Source organism: Podarcis bocagei, assembly GCF_964188305.1.
Source record: "Podarcis bocagei genome assembly, chromosome: 10".
In the NCBI taxonomy this organism is placed as follows: domain Eukaryota; kingdom Metazoa; phylum Chordata; class Lepidosauria; order Squamata; family Lacertidae; genus Podarcis; species Podarcis bocagei.
In genome coordinates, this window is record NC_138135.1 from 77,721,201 (window position 1) to 77,739,977 (window position 18,777).

An 18,777-nucleotide genomic window follows, 5' to 3' on the forward strand; every position below is an offset into this window, starting at 1 on the left:
ATGGCCGGCCACAAAGACTGGAGACAATATTATATATGCAACTGTTTGCAAAAAGAATTTTTTCACTGTGTGAGAGAGAAAAGGCTAAATGGATGTCTGGCAGTCCCCCTCTAGGGCCCGGATGGGGGACTGGGTGGATTCCAAAGGCTGATCAATTGTCAACTGACTGATATATGACTACACAGCAAACAGGCGGCTTAAGAATAAATCAACAAGGAGTCCTTGAAGGAGGTTTCTCTCTGTTTCTTCGATAACAGCTGGACGGGAAAGATTAACAATTTGGGAGCTGCCAAAATAACAATCCTTAAAGAGTTGGTCAGAAGCCTGGAATGGATACAATTAGATGAAGCGGCACAATTGAAAAACAAAAATAGTTGAAATACATGGGCAAATCTGCACTCTATGAAAAAAAATATCATTTGTCTTCTGACATGATTGAGGAACACAGAGCCAGAGACAAACGTGGAGGATAAAATCAGGATATTGAATTATGAAAACACTGATGATGAGAGGCAGGACTATGATTTGGAAAATGCTTCGGAATTCAGATTGTGGGAAGTCAACAAAAATTAAGACTATAATTTGGAAGACAATTGGACTTTTTAATTTTATTTTTTTATTTTTATTGGATTTGATTTGATATGTTAATTGGATGTTCTTATTGGAAAATTAATAAACGCTCTAACAAAAAAAAGCTAACATGTTAGATAGATAATGTAAGGATATGTACAATTTTACAACATGCAGAGAATAATATGTGCTGAGAAATCAGAGCGAGGAGCTCTCTGGTGGGGGGGAGGAATGGAAGGAAGGGTGGAAAAAAAGGGGGAATAATGTATGCAATTATATGGTTTGATAATTTGCTATGTTGAAATTGCTAATAAAAATATTTTTAAAAATAATAATTCAGTACTCTACATTCCTCTAAAATACTTACGAATTTTCATTGCAAAAACAATGGTTTTTGCAATGAAAATTCTTAAGTATTTTAGCACATGGTTCTCCTAATACACACATTTCTATATGCCATTATACCTAATATACACATTTTGGCAAGTGGTTTCTCTAAAATAATGTATTTTTGTATGTTACTTCCATTAATAAATGCATTTTTGTACATTTTTAAAAAATAAAAAAACCTACATCGCAAAATTGAAGAAGTGCACATTTTGAAGGATAACTCCATTTCAGTGAATGTATAGTTTTTGGGAAACAAACCAAATTTCTCTCTTCTCCTCTTCTCCCACCCAGCATTCTTTCCTTCTTTACCAGCTATTTGAAACTAAAGATCTGGTACTCATTCTTCCAGGTGAAATGAGAAATGCCCCCATATGAGATGTATCCTTGGGACAGAGGTGGATTGAGGGCAACGTGGTTCAGCTGCAGTGGTATGGAGCTCAGAGGGTGCAGCAAAGGGGCGTCACAACAATGACTTTGAACGAAAGGCGAGAGGAGGGGGTGCCAAATTTTGGCACCGCCACTGCTTGGGAGCAGTAGCTGTGTGTGAAGATCTGTCTAGTCTTAATATAGAATATAATAATAGGAGTAAGTATAATAGCACTGGGCTTTTAAAAAAAACAAACAAACTGGAACTCACTGGAGTTCAGTTCTAGCACCTTAGAATCAGGCCATTGCCATTCTAAGAAAACAGGGAAGGCACTCATGGTGAGTTCTGGCACCTCTATTTCCTAGGGAAATAGCTCTGATGTGGCAAAATCATTTGACATTCTCCATGTGGCTGACCTGATGCTTGTTGTGCAGGGATAGGAAAAGTGATACCTGCTGACATTTTCTCTTCAACATAGCTATTAAGGTCCCTTCAAAAGCCCTGCCCTGCTTTCCTTCTTATCACCTTTCTCTCAGAAGTGTCACATAGCCACCTTCTCTGTTCCTCCCCTTTCTTCTAATATACTGATCGGAATTAAAAAGTGACAGCTAGGTTATTCTATCTGGGGGCTACGGCGTGCTTAAAGGTACAATGCAAAATTGGCCTTTGTCAAGGCCTTTGACCAATAAGCCTTATCTCTAATTAAGATCTGGAATAACATGGTGGTCAAGTTTTAAGAAAGCCAACCAAGGAAATCCCAGTTTACTATAAAAGAATCGGAAGGTAGCTATCAGGAGCAGGGGTGCCAACTTGAATAAAATATTTTGGGGCCTAGGTAAGCCCTGCCCCATATAACTGATCACAAGACAACTTTTTTTTTGGGGGGGGTGATTTCCTCAAATATAGGCGTTAGCTCCTATGATCAGAAGTACCTGCCCAGAAGGATTGCAAAGGATAGTGGTGCATTCTGGGCCTGGTTTAAACTTGTCCAGGTCCTTCCAGAGATAATCTGTTGGAGGTTTTGAAGGTCTTTTAGAATCTGCAGCCCAGACCTGCGACAATGAAACAGGAAGCAAGCAGTCAGACGCTGCATAATTTTGCCTTGAATTTTTCCACAACATAACAGCAAATGCAACCCTCTGATTACTAAACCTCTCCTGCAATGCACCTTGTTATTTTGCTCACCATTACTGAAGAATTAGCCTTCATTCTGATCTTTGGGGGGAATTTGAAGATCGCTATTGGGTGGCCGCCAAAGTTCTGCTGGAGTGTATAATCTCCGATGCCCTCTTCTTTATCAGGAGAACTGTTCAGTATCTTCACATAATAGCCATGCGAATGAACTTCAACAATTTTAAGGTTCCCAACCGCACTAAAAATAAGAAGATAACTGAGTTCAGTGTGCCTCTATACTTATACTGGGGTTACTAGTACAGAAAAGGTGGGATTACCATATATGCTTAGTCCCTCCCCATGGAATCTCCCCCAATGGGTAGCACCATCAGACAGCAGAATAAGGCACTTGATGGGGCTCAGATTGAGTAGGGGTCCACCGGGAGCTGGCATTGCTGCCTCATTTAGAGTCACTCTTCCTACCCAGCCAAGTGTAGTGCACAGTCACTGTATACCCCCCCCCCAGAAGTCCGCTTACCCCAAGAAGGGCTGGGCGTTGGGGGGCTGGCGTGGGCTGTCTTAAATCCCCTGGGAGCGGACCTGAGGGAAGCCTGATTGTTCCCTCAAGCCCCAGACAGCCCTCCTTCAATGCCAGCCTGCCATTGGCCAATTTGGCAGGCTGACGCAGAGCAGGATTTCAAGCTGGGAGCGCAAGGTGAAGCTTGCGCTCTGGAAGGGATCAGACGCTGACACCCAGCTCTGCATCATCGGCGGGAGGCAAGGCGCTGGCCGTCTTGCAAAGCCACCGCTCTTCTTCATTGGATCCACCCACTCCCATAATTTTTGCCTTTACTCATTGAATTGACTTTGCTTTGGCTGTGGTGGTTGCCGTATTTGTGGGGCCGGTTGGAATTTGACTACCAGGCGAATTGGCTATGACCTGGATGTTTTGCCTACCTGTAGCAATCATCACAACTTTGGCGGTTTAGGCATTTGGTAACCTTAGCCTTGGTTAGAGGGAGGGGTTGTACCTTCACCTTCCAGTCCAGAAATAGGGTATCCCGTTAAAGGGATCCATGATGGAGTTGCTTCTCTCCATTCGCCCAGATGGGCGCTTTGGGCCTCAGTGCTCCTAGAGACGGGGATCCCTGCGGGGATCCCCCTAGTTGATGTAAGTGGCAGGAATCCCCACTGCCAGGATGACCATGATGTTCTTTCCGATAGGCAGCCTGGAAATAAATGCTCACCCAATGCCTTTGCCAAACCAGCTGTAGCCAATAAAGTTGTGGCCTGATATGATTCCATTGAACTGTGTGGTCTCCTTGATGGGAGCTCATCTAAGCGGAGGAAGTGGGGATTGCATGGCCTGGACCTACAAGTGGTTGGAGACAGCCATAGCCTCCAACATTTCTTCGATAAAAATAGGGGTGTCCCATTATATAATGATAATTTTACTATTTATACCTCACACATCTTACTGGGTTGCCCCCCGACACTCTGTGCAGCTTCCAACATATATAAAAAACACAATAAAACATAAAAAAATTCCCTATATAGGATTGCCTTCAAATGGCTTGGGGATTGGATAACTCCATACCCTCCAACATTTCTCCATTGAAAATAGGGACATCCTAAGGAAAAGTGGGACATTCTGGGATCAAATCAGAAACCGGGACAGCTTCTCTAAACCAGGGACTTCCCTGTAAAATAGGGACACAGGGTCTGGATACAGGTTGTAGGTAGCAAGAAGTAGTTTCTGGTCTGGAAACTTGCCAACTAAGAGTATATCACTGGGGCTGATTTCTCAGGTCACATATTCTGTCCTATTCCATCCCATGTGGCACAAATCTTATTTCTCCTCCTGCTTCTCCCTCTCTCTATTTCCCCCATCTGTTTCTCTTGAGCTGACCCTGCACGTTCCTATTTTCATCAGAGAAATATTAGAGGGTGCTACATTCAGCCTGAAGTGGCAAAGACCAGGAAAAGCTCTGCTGGTTCTGCTTCTTGTGAAAATAAGCGGAACCAGCCCAAGCCCAAGCCTGAGCCTGTGAGATCTTGAAGTATCCTCTCCCTTTCCCTGCTTTGGTAGTTTCCTTCTTACTGGAGTCATGAGAATGTTACTTAAAAAAACAAAAACAACCCACCAAGAGGCAATGTGTTGAAATGATTAAGATTTAATGTATTCTGCTTTTTCCAGAAATGGTATTTCCCCCCAGAAATGACAGAGCAAAAATGAGACAAAGGTTCTGGGTTTAAAAAACAACAATGTTTTTTAGGGGGTCGAGGGACTACTGGACAGAACAGACACAATCACCTGTAGGTACTGGAAAGAAACAGGTTTATCTCTGGACTTTTACTTAGTTAAGGCAACTCCATTGACAGAGCTGTCCACCCCCAGCCCCCACTAGGTGTTAATAATTATTTCAGGACGTGTTAGAGAACCACAGAAAGCCAAAAAAATGCAGCAACTCCATATATCTGATGCGGTTTAAGAATTGTTTGTTTTATACATACTGTGGTATGTTCAAGCCTTGTTCTCTTTTGCTGATAGTTCTGGTTTGTGGGTGTTTAATCCGACAATTATTAATTTCCCAAAAGCACATTTACAGCAACTCAGGTCAAACTGACATATTTTTGCAGCCTCAGATACTCATGCCAGATTAACAGTTTATGTGTGTTTCTTTTCAACATGTAACTCAGTTGATTATAGTATTGGTCAGCATGACCCACAATTCTATGAAAAGTGTCTTCTTCTTCCTCTCTGGCGATCCTTCGTAGCCGAATAAGATTGTTTTCCATAAACACAATTTTAAAAATGAGTCCGTAAGTGACTGTGGAGGCCAATTCTGGATCCACACGTCCTTCCACAGTGGGGACATTGGTTTCCTGGCGGGAGTTGATGACTGTGTGGATTTGCCAAGCGTGCCTTCCTCTTAGCACGTTTCTCCCTTTCGTCCTGAGTTCGAGTATCTTCAAAGCCCATGATACCTTTGGTCAAGGCTGTTCTCCAACTGGAGCGCTCGCAGGTCAGTGTTTCCCAGTTGTCAGTGTTTATACTACATTTTTAAAGATTTGCCTTTAGAGAGTCTTTAAACCTCTCTTGTTGACCACCAGCATTACACTTTCCATTTTTAAGTTTGGAATAGAGTAGTTGCTTTGGAAGACAATCATCAGGCATCCGCACAACATGACCAATCCAACGAAGTTGATGTTGAAGAATTATTGCTTTGACACTGGTGAGCTTTGCTTCTTCCAGTACATTGATATTAGTTCACCTGTCTTCCCAAGTGATGTGTACAATTTTTCGGAGACACCGTTGATGGAATCTTTCAAGGAGTTGGAGATGGCATTTATAAGTTGTCCATGTTTCACAAGCATATAGTAAGGTTGGTAGAAAAGTGTAAAAGCAGACTGAATAAGTGGCTCTTAAATGTTGTGGTTTGAGAGCCACTGTTCCATTTCATTGATGGATCGTCTTAATTTGTTTCTTTGCTTATGGCCACCAGATGGGAAGGTTTTAAATACTCAACTACAGACTTCTGATCTCTGCAACGGAGCACAGATCTGATCACTCTGACAGATCTGAGCCCCGTTTTCCTAGTTTTTTGTCCTAAAATTAGGTGCCTTGGCTTATATTTGGGTCGGCTTATACTCAAATATATACAGTAAGCTTAATTCGGCGCCAGACAAAGGATTAAAAAGGAAGTCCGTTCTTTGTCTTCTGGGTAATTAACCATACATAGAAAAAATTTGCAAGTAGAAAACTATGATCTTATTTGATATTTACTGTGTGGGCCTGCTGATGGGAGAATTCAAAGCAAGTGAAACCCATTCTTTATTTTTTGACATTGCTACAGGGTTTTAAAGCTGGCCACAACAGTATTTGTGTATGGAAAAGGGAAGGCAGTGCCAGGACTCTGACATCTGAGAGCCCTTACACTGCCCTTCCAAAGCTTTTCCCCGGTTGGCTTGTTACTAATACTGGAGTATAAAAGTGGAAACTGAATTTTGAACTGCAGCCGCCGTTAAAACTGAACTCAGCAGATGAGATTTGGTAAGAAAATTAAAGTACTCTGTTGGGGGAATATAAGAAAACTTTATCTCGGCTGGAGGGAACTACAGAGCACTGAACTTGGTTTACTGTATACATATTGGAATTTTAAGGAGGAAAAAAAACTAGCAAAAGAGGTTGATGTTAAGTTGTGGGCGAACATATCAGATGACACAGCGATTCTTCAAACAGCTCTTGTTTATTCAGAGGCCAGAACAGAACTGAACTGAAGAGCTCAGTCAGCCTGCTTATATAGAGCTCCAGAACAACGTACCGTAACTGTAGCAACTTTCTAAAACTATCCAATCACTGAACGTCACTTTCGATCCTTCATTTGCATACAAACTATCCAATCACTGAACGTCACTTTCGATCCTTCATTTGCATACAAACTATCCAATCACTGAACGTCACTTTCGATCCTTCATTTGCATAACTATCTACAGTATCCCCCTGCTGGCCCAGGGTGAGAACTTCAGTACATAACAGTTGATATATCTATTTATAAGGATCTTCAAGTGCTGCAACTCTTCATTCTACCCTGAAACATTTTTGAAAATTGGATACTGAATTTAGTACTCTCTTTCCTGGACAATTAAGTGGTAATTCTTATGGATATATTGTTTCTGACTCTTTCCTAAGGTAGATATTTGTTATATATGAATATCAAGATAGAATTTGGGTTTTATGTTAAACTGCATATGTGTATAAAGTAAACAGGTCAAAAGAAGGGGGTGTAGTGGGAAAGCACAGAAACTGTTACTGTTTACTGAGAACTTACATGGAATGGCCTTGAAACTGATAAGGTGGTGGTGAAAACTGGCTGTTTTGAGAACAACGGAAAGACGAAAATATGACAATGATTAAACCGTCAGAGTTGAGTTTGGGCAGAAGGGCCCAAGTACAGGACCCGGGGGATAAATTTCAATTTGAATAGGTGAATCTTTTTTCTGAATTGAAAAAAGAATTTATGAGAGAGATGAAGGAAATTATGGCTAAAATAACAGATGAGTTTACAACCTGAATGGATCAAAGCATTAAAAGGGTAACAGAATCAATTGAACTAATAGAGTCTTGGACAGGGAGAACTGAGGAAGGGGATGTTCCTAGGCAAAAGTTGGAGAGGAAGCCTGAAAACTGGGAAAAATTATTGATATGAAAAAACTACAAAAGGGTAGATTTGGAATTTTTGTGGTTTAGGCAGAAAACACTTGAGGCGGTCGTGGTGGAGAAAATGAGGCAGAAAGTACAACCTTTGAGACTGAGAGAAGTTTGGAGGGAAGATGAGCTGGATTTGGAACTTGCCTCAACTGACAGATGTCTGCTGATGAAATTAAAGTATGCCAAAGTTAGGAAAAAGAATGGGAAATAGTCTTGGAAATGGTTATTGTTTATGTGCAAAATATTGTAGATATTGGTACATTAGCAGGCTTTGATTAAATGCTTGCAATTAGTAGGGATGGGGATAAAATTAGAAAAAATAATAATAGTTAACCACAGATGTTAGTAAGATTTGATTAACTATGTGTAATTATTAGAAAATTGGGTAAATGGATATGGAATTGTAAGTGAATTTTACAATTTCAATCTGTTACCTCCGAGGATGTGGACAGGCTGCTTGGACGAGTGAAACCAACCACCTGTCTCCTTGATCCTTGCCCATCCTGGCTGATAAAAGAGAGCCGGGAAGGACTGGGTGATGGGCTTCGTGGGGTGGTGAATGCATCCCTCTGTGAGGGAGCCTTCCCAGACCTGCTGAAAGAGGTGGTCATTAAACCGCTTCTTAAAAAAACATCTTTAGACCCTGCCAATATGGCCAACTATCGCCCAGTCTCAAATCTTCCGATCTTGGGCAGGGTGATTGAGCGGGTGGTTGCTGAACAACTCCAGGCACGCCTGGAAGAAGCGGACCATTTGGATCCCTTCCAGTCGGGATTCAGGCCTCATCATGGGACTGAAACTGCCTTGGTCGCGCTGGTCGATGATCTCTGGCGGGCTAGGGACAAAGGTGAGAGCTGTTTCCTAGTTCTGCTGGATCTCTCAGTGGCCTTTGATACAATCAACCATAACATCCTTCTGGACCGTCTTGAGGGGCTGGGAGCTGAGGGCACTGTTATACAGTGGTTTCGCTCCTTTCTCCTGGGCCGTGTTCAGAAAGTGGGGGGGGGGGATGAGTGTTCAGACCCCTGGGCCCTCACTTGTGGGGTGCCTCAGGGTTCTGTCCTCTCCCCATGCTTTTTAACATCTATATGAAGCCGCTGGGAGAGATCATCAGGGGGTTTGCACTGGGTGTCTATCAATATGCAGATGATACCCAGCTCTACCTCTCTTTCAAATCAGAACCACGGTGAAGGTCCTTTGTGAGTGCCTGGAGGCGGTTGGAAGATGGATGGCGGCTAATGGATTGAGGTTGAATCCTGGCAAGACAGAAGTACTGTTTTTGGGGGACAGGGGGCAGGCTGGTATGGAGGACTCCCTGATCCTGAATGGGGTAACTGTGCCCCTGAAGGACCAGGTGCTCAGCCTGGGAGTCATTTTGGACTCACAGCTGTCCATGGAGGCGCAGGTCAATTCTGTTTCCAGGGCAGCTGTTTACCAGCTCCATCTGGTACACAGGCTGAGACACTACCTGCCCACGGACTGTCTCACCAGAGTGGTGCATGCTCTAGTTATCTCCTGCTTGGACTACTGCAATGCGCTCTACGTGGGGCTACCTTTGAAGGTGACCCGGAAACTACAACTAATCCAGAATGCGGCAGCCAGACTGGTGACTGGGAGGGCCGCCAAGACCACATAACACCGGTCTTGAAAGACCTACATTGGCTCCCAGTACGTCTCCGAGCACAATTCAAAGTGTTGGTGTTGACCTTTAAAGCCCTAAACGGCCTCAGCCCAGTATACCTGAAGGAGCGTCTCCACCCCCATTGTTCTGCCCGGACATTGAGGTCCAGCGCCGAGGGCCTTCTGGCAGTTCCCTCATTGCGAGTAGCAAAGCTACAGGGAACCAGGCAGAGGGCCTTCTCGGTAGTGGCGCCCACCCTGTGGAATGCCCTCCCATCAGATGTCAAAGCGATAAACAACTACCTGACATTCAGAAGACATCTTAAGGCAGCCCTGTTCAGGAAAGGTTTTAATGTGTGACATTTTAGTGTATCTTTGGTCTTTGTGAAAGCCGCCCAGAGTGGCTGGGGAAACCCAGCCAGATGGGCGGGGTACAGATAATAAATTATTATTATTATTATTATTATTATTATTATTATTATTATTATTATTATTATTATTATTATTATTATTATTTTGTTTACATAAAGAACCAGAAGATGGGATGGAGGGAAGTCCGCAGATTCATGGAATCTTGAAGAAAAGGTTTTGGGGACTGGGGGGTAAAAATGTTCTTTTTTATTGATGTTAATGTGGAATTAAATTGTGAAAAACAATAAGAAATTATTTAACAACAAAGAAGAAATATTCAACTACAAGCTTTGTCCTCTGTGGACACAATCCAGCTAAGTTATGGGCATACAGTAGAGCATGGGTTAAGCCACCTCAGACATTCGGGTTCCAAAAAAAGTTTGCAAACCAGAACACTCATTTCTGGGTTTGCGGTGTTTGGGAGCCAAATGTTCAAGTCACAAGGTGTTTGAGAACCAAGGTACGACTGTATAAGATGGATACTTCAAAGAAACATCTAGCTCATCAGTATTTCTTCCCTATTTTCACTATGCTTGGGTACCACCTGGGAGATGCATCAGAGATCACTCGTGATCCCCAGAGCATGATGTAATTAGAATTGCCAGGAACAGCGTGGAGCTTGTGCTTTTCTCCTTAATACCCCCATAGCTGCAAAATAAGGTGGAGGTGCAGCTCTGTTGCACCCCATCCCTGCCTGCTGCTGGGTCTCACACATGAAGGTTTCACAGATTGCTTAGAAATGCTAACAATTCAGCGGTATATAAATGCCTTAAAAATAAATAAATAAATATTCACTTTCACAGAAGTGAGGCTGTCAACAAGAGTTGGAACTCCAGTTCACAACTTAGGTGCTTTAAGCGGAACAGCAAGCCTGGAGAAGAGGAGGTTAAGGGGTGATATGATAGCCATGTTCAAATATATAAAAGGATGTCACATAGAGGAGGGAGAAAGGTTGTTTTCTGCTGCTCCAGAGAAGCGGACACGGAGCAATGGATCCAAACTACAAGAAAGAAGATTCCACCTAAACATTAGGAAGAACTTCCTGACAGTAAGAGCTGTTCGACAGTGGAATTTGCTGCCAAGGAGTGTGGTGGAGTCTCCTACTTTGGAGGTCTTTAAGCAGAGGCTTGACAACCATATGTCAGGAGTGCTCTGATGGTGTTTCCTGCTTGGCAGGGGGTTGGACTCGATGGCCCTTGTGGTCTCTTCCAACTCTATGATTCTATGATTCTATGTGATGTTACTGCTCAATATTGAGGGGGCCTTGGCTCCCGCAACTAGTGCACGTGTGACAAGATGTTACAGCAATCATGCTGCAGCATTCTGTACCAGCTGCAGTTTTGGAGCAGTGCAAAGGAAGCCCCACATAGAGTGCATTGGGGTTATTCAGTCTTGAAGTCCTCAATGCCTGGACTACTATGGTCAAGCTATCCCAGTCCAGAAAAAGCCACAGCTGTCATACCACCCAAAGATGACAAAGGCACTCTTAGCCTCCCAGACTCTGTTGATGGTTTTTTGCCTTTTTTGTTGCTTTTGTTGGGGGTGGTTACCTGTTTTATTGCAAGCATAATACTTTTATCTACACTGTGTTTCATGCAATTTGTAAAACTACTCCACCCTGAACTTTTTTTCAATTTTCCCAAAATTTCCATTTTTTTCTGGAAAAAAACAGGGGGAGAAACGTTTTTTCCTCATGGCTTCAAAATTTCCATAACTTTTACATGTCTAGTCTGACCATGACAAGAGAGTGTTTGGCATGAACTCCACCACCTTTTGTCCATCCCAGGTAAAAAACTACATTTGGGTGTGCAGTCCATGGTGTATTGGAGCAATGCCCACTTGTGACAGCCATGTCATGGGGGACATGAAGTCCTGAACCAGCCCAAGAGCAGTCTCTGCATGGCCCCCAACCACCACTTTAGAGACCACCTTGGCCTGATTGGTCTGGGAGACCACTGAGTAGCAGGAGGGCTGAACACCAGCAGCATCCCCAATCTTCCCTCTGACCCAACATCAGAAACAAGCCCTCTTAGTCCATCCCAAGATCAAGAGGTTTTCCGGCAAAAGAGATGGACAATGACAACCCCGCCAACCTTCTAGTCTGGCCTGGTGCTAAATCGAGTACCTGGATGTGGACAACCAAGTTAGGCTGTTGCTTCTCAGGATGGGGAGGTGGTCACTGTGGCCCAAATGCATTGACAGATGGGCTCTGCCAGTGTGTTTGCACCACACTGACTTTCTGCCACCTCACACAGCCCTCTTGGTAAACAACGGCAACCTACAAGCTGGGAAGCTAGCATAGTGACTCTGCCTCACCCAGCAAGCTGTTTCTAGCACTTGAGCCTGCTGTTTGAGAATCAGAAGTCAAAAGTTCTCTCAGCCACTATGAGCTAGTTGTGTTGTTCTTTGGATCCCAGCCATTGTCAAAGAGATGCAATATCTTGAGAAGAGAAAGACTTGCTTGCTGGATCAGATCAAGGATCCATCTACTTCAACACTCCATTTTGAACATGGCCATCAGCCCCATCAGGTATCCACAGTTTCTCCCTTTGACTTGTGCCCAGAGTCTTGTAGCTGAAGGAAATGGAATAATTTCAGCCTCCAATGAGGCAATTCCACCACCACCTCATAAGAGTACCTGGATGCTGAAGAGTTGTAGTATTCCGGTGGAACGTGCATCTTCCTTGCTTTGTCCCTTGGTTCCAGGGTAGTCTTCTTGGAATCAGCAAATAAAGATTTGATGTAGTCCTGACCTTGTCCAAGTGCATCACTCCCAAAGCTGGAAATGCTGGAGCAAGGAGGGAATTGTTTTTGTAGCAAAAAGCTGCTGCTGCTGGGGGCTGGTAAGCAAAAGAGTAACAGCGAGAAATATAAAATGTAATTTTTAAAAAGGGGGAGAGGGAGAGACTAACATTCGGAACAGTTTATGGAAATGAATTTGCATAATCTAATTTACTTTCTGTTAGTTCCACCGTTAATGTGAAACGGTGTTCCCTGAGCCTCTTGCAAACCTATGGCTATAAAATGAGACACAGCTGGTAAAGTGAATTTTTGCTAGTGACATGCAGATTTATTACCTTGCTGGAATTACCTTCAGTAGCTAAAACATAATAAATGGGACCATCAGTGGAATAGCTGTTTCCATAAAATTGCTTGGTGGGTAGAAGGTACAGCTTCAGCCGGAAGCCAGTAATGAATCTATTGAACCTTCTTCCACCTACGTAATGATGGTGCTAATATCTCCTAATAGGTCTACTATTGTTGTGTTTTTCTCCTACTCCTTTTACAGTTCTCTGTTGGACAGTTGGGAAACTTCCCCTTGGCACCAGACAAAAGGTTATCTTCACAGGAGGCAACATTCTGGAGCCACCTCAAGGACCCATGGCCACCCATGGCAGCCAACTTGGAGGCAGCTCAAGCCACGACTGGCCAACTGTGGGGTTTTTTCAGGGGTGGGGTGAGAATAATCTGAAGATGTTTAGGCAGTATGCTGTAAGAAAGTTTAAGAACAGTAGAGAGAGGGAAGTGCTTATGTTAGTGCAACATGGATTATGTTGACACTGTCAAATATTGTGTGTTGGTAGCTGGAATCTTGGAAGTGTGGATTATGGGAATTATTTTCTAAGAAGCCGTGCTATCCTAGGAAAAAGCTTCAAAAATCCAAAACCAGCCATCGTGCAGTTAAATGTCTGAAGGAAGGAATATTTTGCTTTTAATTTTTGTAGCCTCAAAACTAGTCTGGTTTCTAGTTACAGTCCTCAGACAGAACTTTTCCAACAGCTTTTTTTATTGCATATGCAAGGATCTTTGCTTCCATATTTCCATAATAAAAGGTGTTATACAGGAAAAGGCAATATTTATTCAGCACTGTTCAGATAGAGCATCGGCTTCCAATTTTAGGTAATGTACAAGTCTTCTTAGTAGCAAATGAAAAGTCGGTATAATCCAATAGTGTGTGTGTGTGTGTGTGTGTGTGTGTGTGAGAGAGAGAGAGAGAGAGAGAGAGAGAGAGAGAGAGAGAGAGAGAGAGAGAGTACTGAGGCACACAGCGGAAGCCAAAACAGATGTGTGTGCATTAGCAGGGTGTTGATTTTGTACATGATGAGCATTACCCAAGAGGGGATATGGTGGCCAAAATGCAGCTTAATACCCACTAATCTCCATATTGAAGAAACTAGGCAAGTTGGGCTCTGTGTTGCTGCTGTTTTTCCTGTGCAGAGATGGGACTGGCAGTAGAATGAGCAGCCTGAACCAAAACTCCTTGGCTAATTTTGTCTTGTCAGTCTGGAAATGCATCCAATGGGAGCTTCATGGGGTTTCTGAATTGAGAATGTTCAAAGAAGAGGAAATTGTGGCATTCGGCATCATTTGGGTGGGCAGGGATGAGTCTGTAATTAATCATGGTGAGTTGGATTAGACACCTGGTAGATGTTTAAGTAATTAATTCAAATAAATTATATGCAGTCTATTAGTGAAAATTAATTATAGATCAGACTTGGAGAGTATGTCATCATAGGGATGAGCAAATCTGCAATTTCAGTTTCTTTCAGTTTCTCATTTTTCTAATCTTTATTTCAGTTTGCCACATTTCTGCTGAATTTCTTCCCAACAGAAATTCTACTCATCATCACTAGTATATGCCAGTCCTGCCACAAGGCAATGCTCTGGTCCCTCTGCTGTGGTTTGCTGCATCTTTGTGTGTGTAGCTCAGGGGTCAGCAAACTTTTTCAGCAGGGGGCCGGTCCACTGTCCCTCAGACCTTGTGGGGGGCTGGACCATATTTTGAAAAGAAAAAAAATGAATGAATTCCTATACCCCACAAATAACCCAAAGATGCATTTTAAATAAAAGCACACATTCTACTCATGTAAAAACACCAGGCAGGCCCCACAAATAACCCAGAGATGCATTTTGAATAAAATGACACATTCTACTCATGTAAAAGCATGCTGGTTCCTGGACCGCCCACAGGCTGGATTGAGAAGGCGAGTGGACCAGATCTGGCCCCTGGGCCTTAGTTTGCCTACCCATGGTGTAGCTTAATGCTGAAACAAACAGCTGCCTAGTGACAGAAGACAAGCTTTACACAATGCCACCAAAATAAAGGGTCGTGCACCTTATTCAAGAAAAGGAGCACATTTAAAAACAGGACACACAAATGTCTATAACCCAGACTTTGCCAACCTGGTGCCCTCCAGATGTTTTGGACTGAATGTTTTGGTAATCTCATGAACCTCAGCCAAACCATCCAGAGGGCACCAGGCTGGCAAAGGTGGATGCAACCAAATTCAGGTAACAGGCATACACATGCACCAGAAATACTATCTGTCTGTCTGTCTGTCTGTCTGTCTGTCTATCTATCTATCTATCTATCTATCTATCTATCTATCTATCTATCTATCTATCTATCTATCTGTTTGTGTAAACTTTGTACTTGTGCTGACATGTAGAGCAAAGATTCATAGGGTGCTATTCAGCTAAGCAGTATTCAGAGTAGACCCAATGATATTACTGACTGTGCCTAAGTTAGGTCTATTAATTTCAATGGCTCTACTCTGAGTAAAACTTAGGTTGAATGCTGCCCTTGGCACCCTTCGTCTGCTATGTTCTTCCCCATGTCTGGTGGTAGCACAGCGTAGTTTTTCATGTATACCACCGGGGGTGGGGACTTTTGGCCCTCCAGATAGTGCTGAGCTACCACTCCCATCTTTCCTGGCCATCAGCCGTGCTTCCTGTGGCTGATGGGTGTTGTAATTCAGCAACATTGGGAATGCCAAAGGTTCCCCACCCCTGATGTATCATTGAACTCAGAACTCCATGATGTGCTGCCTTAATTCTGTGGGGACATTTTTTTTAAAAAAAAGGTTTTGTTCCTCATGATTTAGTGAAGACTCTTCCATTAAGGGCAGTCTTGCCCACGGGCTCCCACTAGCCTGGGGGAGAAATGTGTAGTCATTTTTCAAAGTCCTCTGGTGCAATCTGTGAGCTTACCAATTTTTTTATCTAGTGTCAGAAGTGAGGAGGATATAGGGAACCGGACCATTCTTGATGATGATTTTCCTGGTAACAGGCTAACTGTTGAAGTTGACGGCATAAAGCGTGAATATAGGACTTTCTCTGAAGGCTTGGCTGAGACGTTGGCTTTGTTCTCTGAGGTATGCTGGAACTGGGGTGGAGCAGAGGGCAACTGACAGCGTGCAGCCTCAATTCTGTATGGACATTAAAAACCAAGCTGGTGAAATTGCATTTATTTACAGTTAGTCAAGCCCTTTCCTGCTAAGGGACAGCAATGCATATGCTATACCTTCCCATTCATTTCTACAGTCAGATAATACCATTTAGCCAACAAACTATTATGATGGGTTCAAGACTTATAGGTTGGCACATTGCAATAGTATGGAGAGGAAATGAGCCAATGTGGAAAAGATTGAGCTGTAAGTGTATGCTGAATGGCTGGAGGAAGATTATATTTTCCCGGAAGGTTGTGTGCAAAATGATACAGCTGCCATCATCTATGGTAAACAGGTGGGATGCATTGCCTGTCCAAATTTGGTAATTGCTAGCATTCGGCACTAACCAAATCCAAGGTGGGGATGCGTATCCTTTTACAGGATAGGTCCTAAGTATCCACACCCTAACTGTGTGCTGAGATAATCACTGGGTGTCCACCCGCCATCAGAGGTGAAGTGGGTGGCAGAGGCACTAGAACAGAATCTTCTGATAAATTGAAATGCAGCAGTTTCATGCTTGAGTTTCCTCTTGAAATTCTTTGCTTGAACATGACTACTTTAAGGTCAGCAGCAAAGTGTCCTGTCAGTGTTAAATGTTATCCCACCGGTTTCTGAATGTTGCCCTTTTTGATGTCTGATTGGTGTCCTTTTATTTATGTATTTAATATTGAGACCGGCCTACTTGTTCTATGTAGAATGCAGAAGGGCATTGCTGGCAGATGATAGTCTATGTCACCTTGGAAGATGGAAGCAATGAATGACCCGCTGATATTCTGGGTGATATTATTAGGTCTTGCCATAGCATTGTCCGGGTAGGTATGGAGACAGAATTTGCAGGTGGACTTTGTTGCAGGGTCTGATCCCAGGGGATCATTCACCAACTTGTAACCTTTCACCTGTGGCTTGAATAGAAATTACATGTTTTTACCCCACTACTGACCAATGCTAGGATGTTTGTGTCATCCCCTGAAACTAATTGCAGGCCAATTTAGGATCTTCATGCATCTGAGGAGGTGGCCTTCTAGTCCACAAAAGTTTATGCCATTCAACAGGGAAGCAGTAACTTTGGGCTCACCCACCCTTCCTCTGGTCCTGTGCCTAGAAAGGGCAGGTCTGAGTGATTTTCCGCTTGTCCTGGGTTTTCTTGGCACAGGGCTGAGCGGTTTTGCATTTGAAGCAGAAGCAGCTTTCCCCTTGAAAACGCATTTTTAAAAATAAAAAAAATTATTCAAAATTTTCAGTAGAGAAATAAAGTGAAAAAGGCGGAGAAAAATCAAAGCAAAACAAAACACAAACAAGAAACTGTGGTACAATATGATATATGAGTGATATATCATATAGCACTGTGATTATTCCAACAAGTATAAAATTATTAACAAGTCATTGTGCTTTATATAAATATATTCCAGATATTGGTCCATACACAATCTATGTCTAAAAGCGATCTATTCATATGTGGCAAGAGTAGTCATATCTTCTATCCATTGTTCAAAGGGGGCTATGTTTTATCTTTCCAATCAATCAATATCAGCCTTTTAGCAGAAGAGCACAAAGAGTCCATTTACATTGAGCTGCTGTCAAACCACATTTAGTTGGTATGTGACTTAGGATAATATCATCATCTGATAATTTGTTCCACTGAATCAGAACAAACAGCCGTCCGCTGAAAACCCGGCTGCCATTTGGTCTGATTCAGTGCCAGATTGTGAGTCTTAGCAGGACAAACACAAGGGAGGGGGGTGAGCCCTTAGTCACCTCTGCATACCAAGGTATGCCAATGCTCTGCCCATTAGCATATCATGATTTTGTGAATAATTGTGGAAGGCTGCTTTATTATTACTACTATTATTTATTGAAGTTTTTAGTTGCTTTAACTTGCCCAGAGCAACCCAAAGCATCTTACAAACAAACAGGCAGACAAAAAGTCCTACACAGAAAAATTAAAATCAAGAGGAAAAAGAAATACATTAAAAACATCCAGCCCACTTCTAAAAGGCCAAAGGCCTGGCTATAGTGGAATGTTTTTGCCTGGTGCCTAAAGATATATAATGATGGAACCAGGGGAGCCTCTTTGGGGAGAACATGCCACAAATGGGGAGCCACCACACAAAAGGTCTATTCTCATGCTGCCGTCCTCTGGACCTCCCTTGGAGGAGGCCCATTGAAGAAAGGTCTCCGATGACCATTGCAGGGTTCAGATCCATTCATATGGGGGAGGCGGTCCTTGCAGTATTGCAGGTGTGAGCCATTTAAGGCTCTTGAGGTCAAAACCAGCACTTGTGCTAAGAACATGGATGTCAGATTTTTCATATTCTATAGGACAAGGGTTTTCAAGCTCCCTAGTCTCAAGGATTCATTTCATTGATTCTGGGGGAGCATTCTAGGTTATACTCTCTTGGCAAAACTACACTCAGTGCCATACCCAAATGTAGTGGCTTTAACTGAGGTCAGGGGTAGAATGAAGCCCAGGAACCATGCAAGAGAAGCACATTTGGATTCAGATAAACACTCTGCTTTTATTGTCTGATTAGAACTGCAAACAAAGTGAAGTCTCTGGGTTACAAGTTGCATAGGCCTACCTTAGGCTAACACAATAATTTGTGACAACTAAAGCTTTCTCTGTATTTCTTTTTTAAAAAAGGAAGTAGAATCAGGCATTTCAGCCTTGTTTATGCTTGTTGTTTCAAGCACCAACGACATTGGCAGAACAACAACAGAGAAGGCACAGAAATATGGCATGAGAAGTAGCAGATACAGACACAGCCTATAGATGCTGCACTCCCTGGTGCCATTAGGGCCAGGTTAGTGGGCGCAGGTGTGTGGCCCTGTGCAACCCGGGGGGGCCTGCTTGACCCCGAGAGCCC

At 43.1% G+C, this 18,777-nt stretch overlaps 2 protein-coding genes across 11 annotated transcripts in view; one reads left to right on the forward strand and one right to left on the reverse strand.

The window, feature by feature from the left end:
- The window catches only part of LMNTD1 (lamin tail domain containing 1), a 221,479-nt gene that overhangs the window by 107,939 nt on the left and 94,763 nt on the right, over positions 1-18,777 (reverse strand). For all 10 annotated transcript variants that reach the window (XR_014012243.1, XR_014012244.1, XM_081210727.1 and 7 more), the window contains exons 4-7: positions 15,675-15,892; positions 12,322-12,523; positions 2,513-2,699; positions 2,260-2,379 (exon numbers count right to left, since the gene is read on the reverse strand). Coding sequence is in view for 8 of the 10 variants with exons in the window: in XM_081210727.1 (XP_081066853.1) it covers positions 2,260-2,379; positions 2,513-2,699; positions 12,322-12,523; positions 15,675-15,892 (727 nt within the window). In the remaining 2 variants the exon portion in view is untranslated. The remainder of the gene's footprint in view (positions 1-2,259; positions 2,380-2,512; positions 2,700-12,321; positions 12,524-15,674; positions 15,893-18,777) is intronic.
- Positions 1-18,777, forward strand: part of LOC308595990 (endogenous retrovirus group 3 member 1 Env polyprotein-like) — a 297,804-nt gene that overhangs the window by 41,281 nt on the left and 237,746 nt on the right. The window lies entirely within an intron of this gene.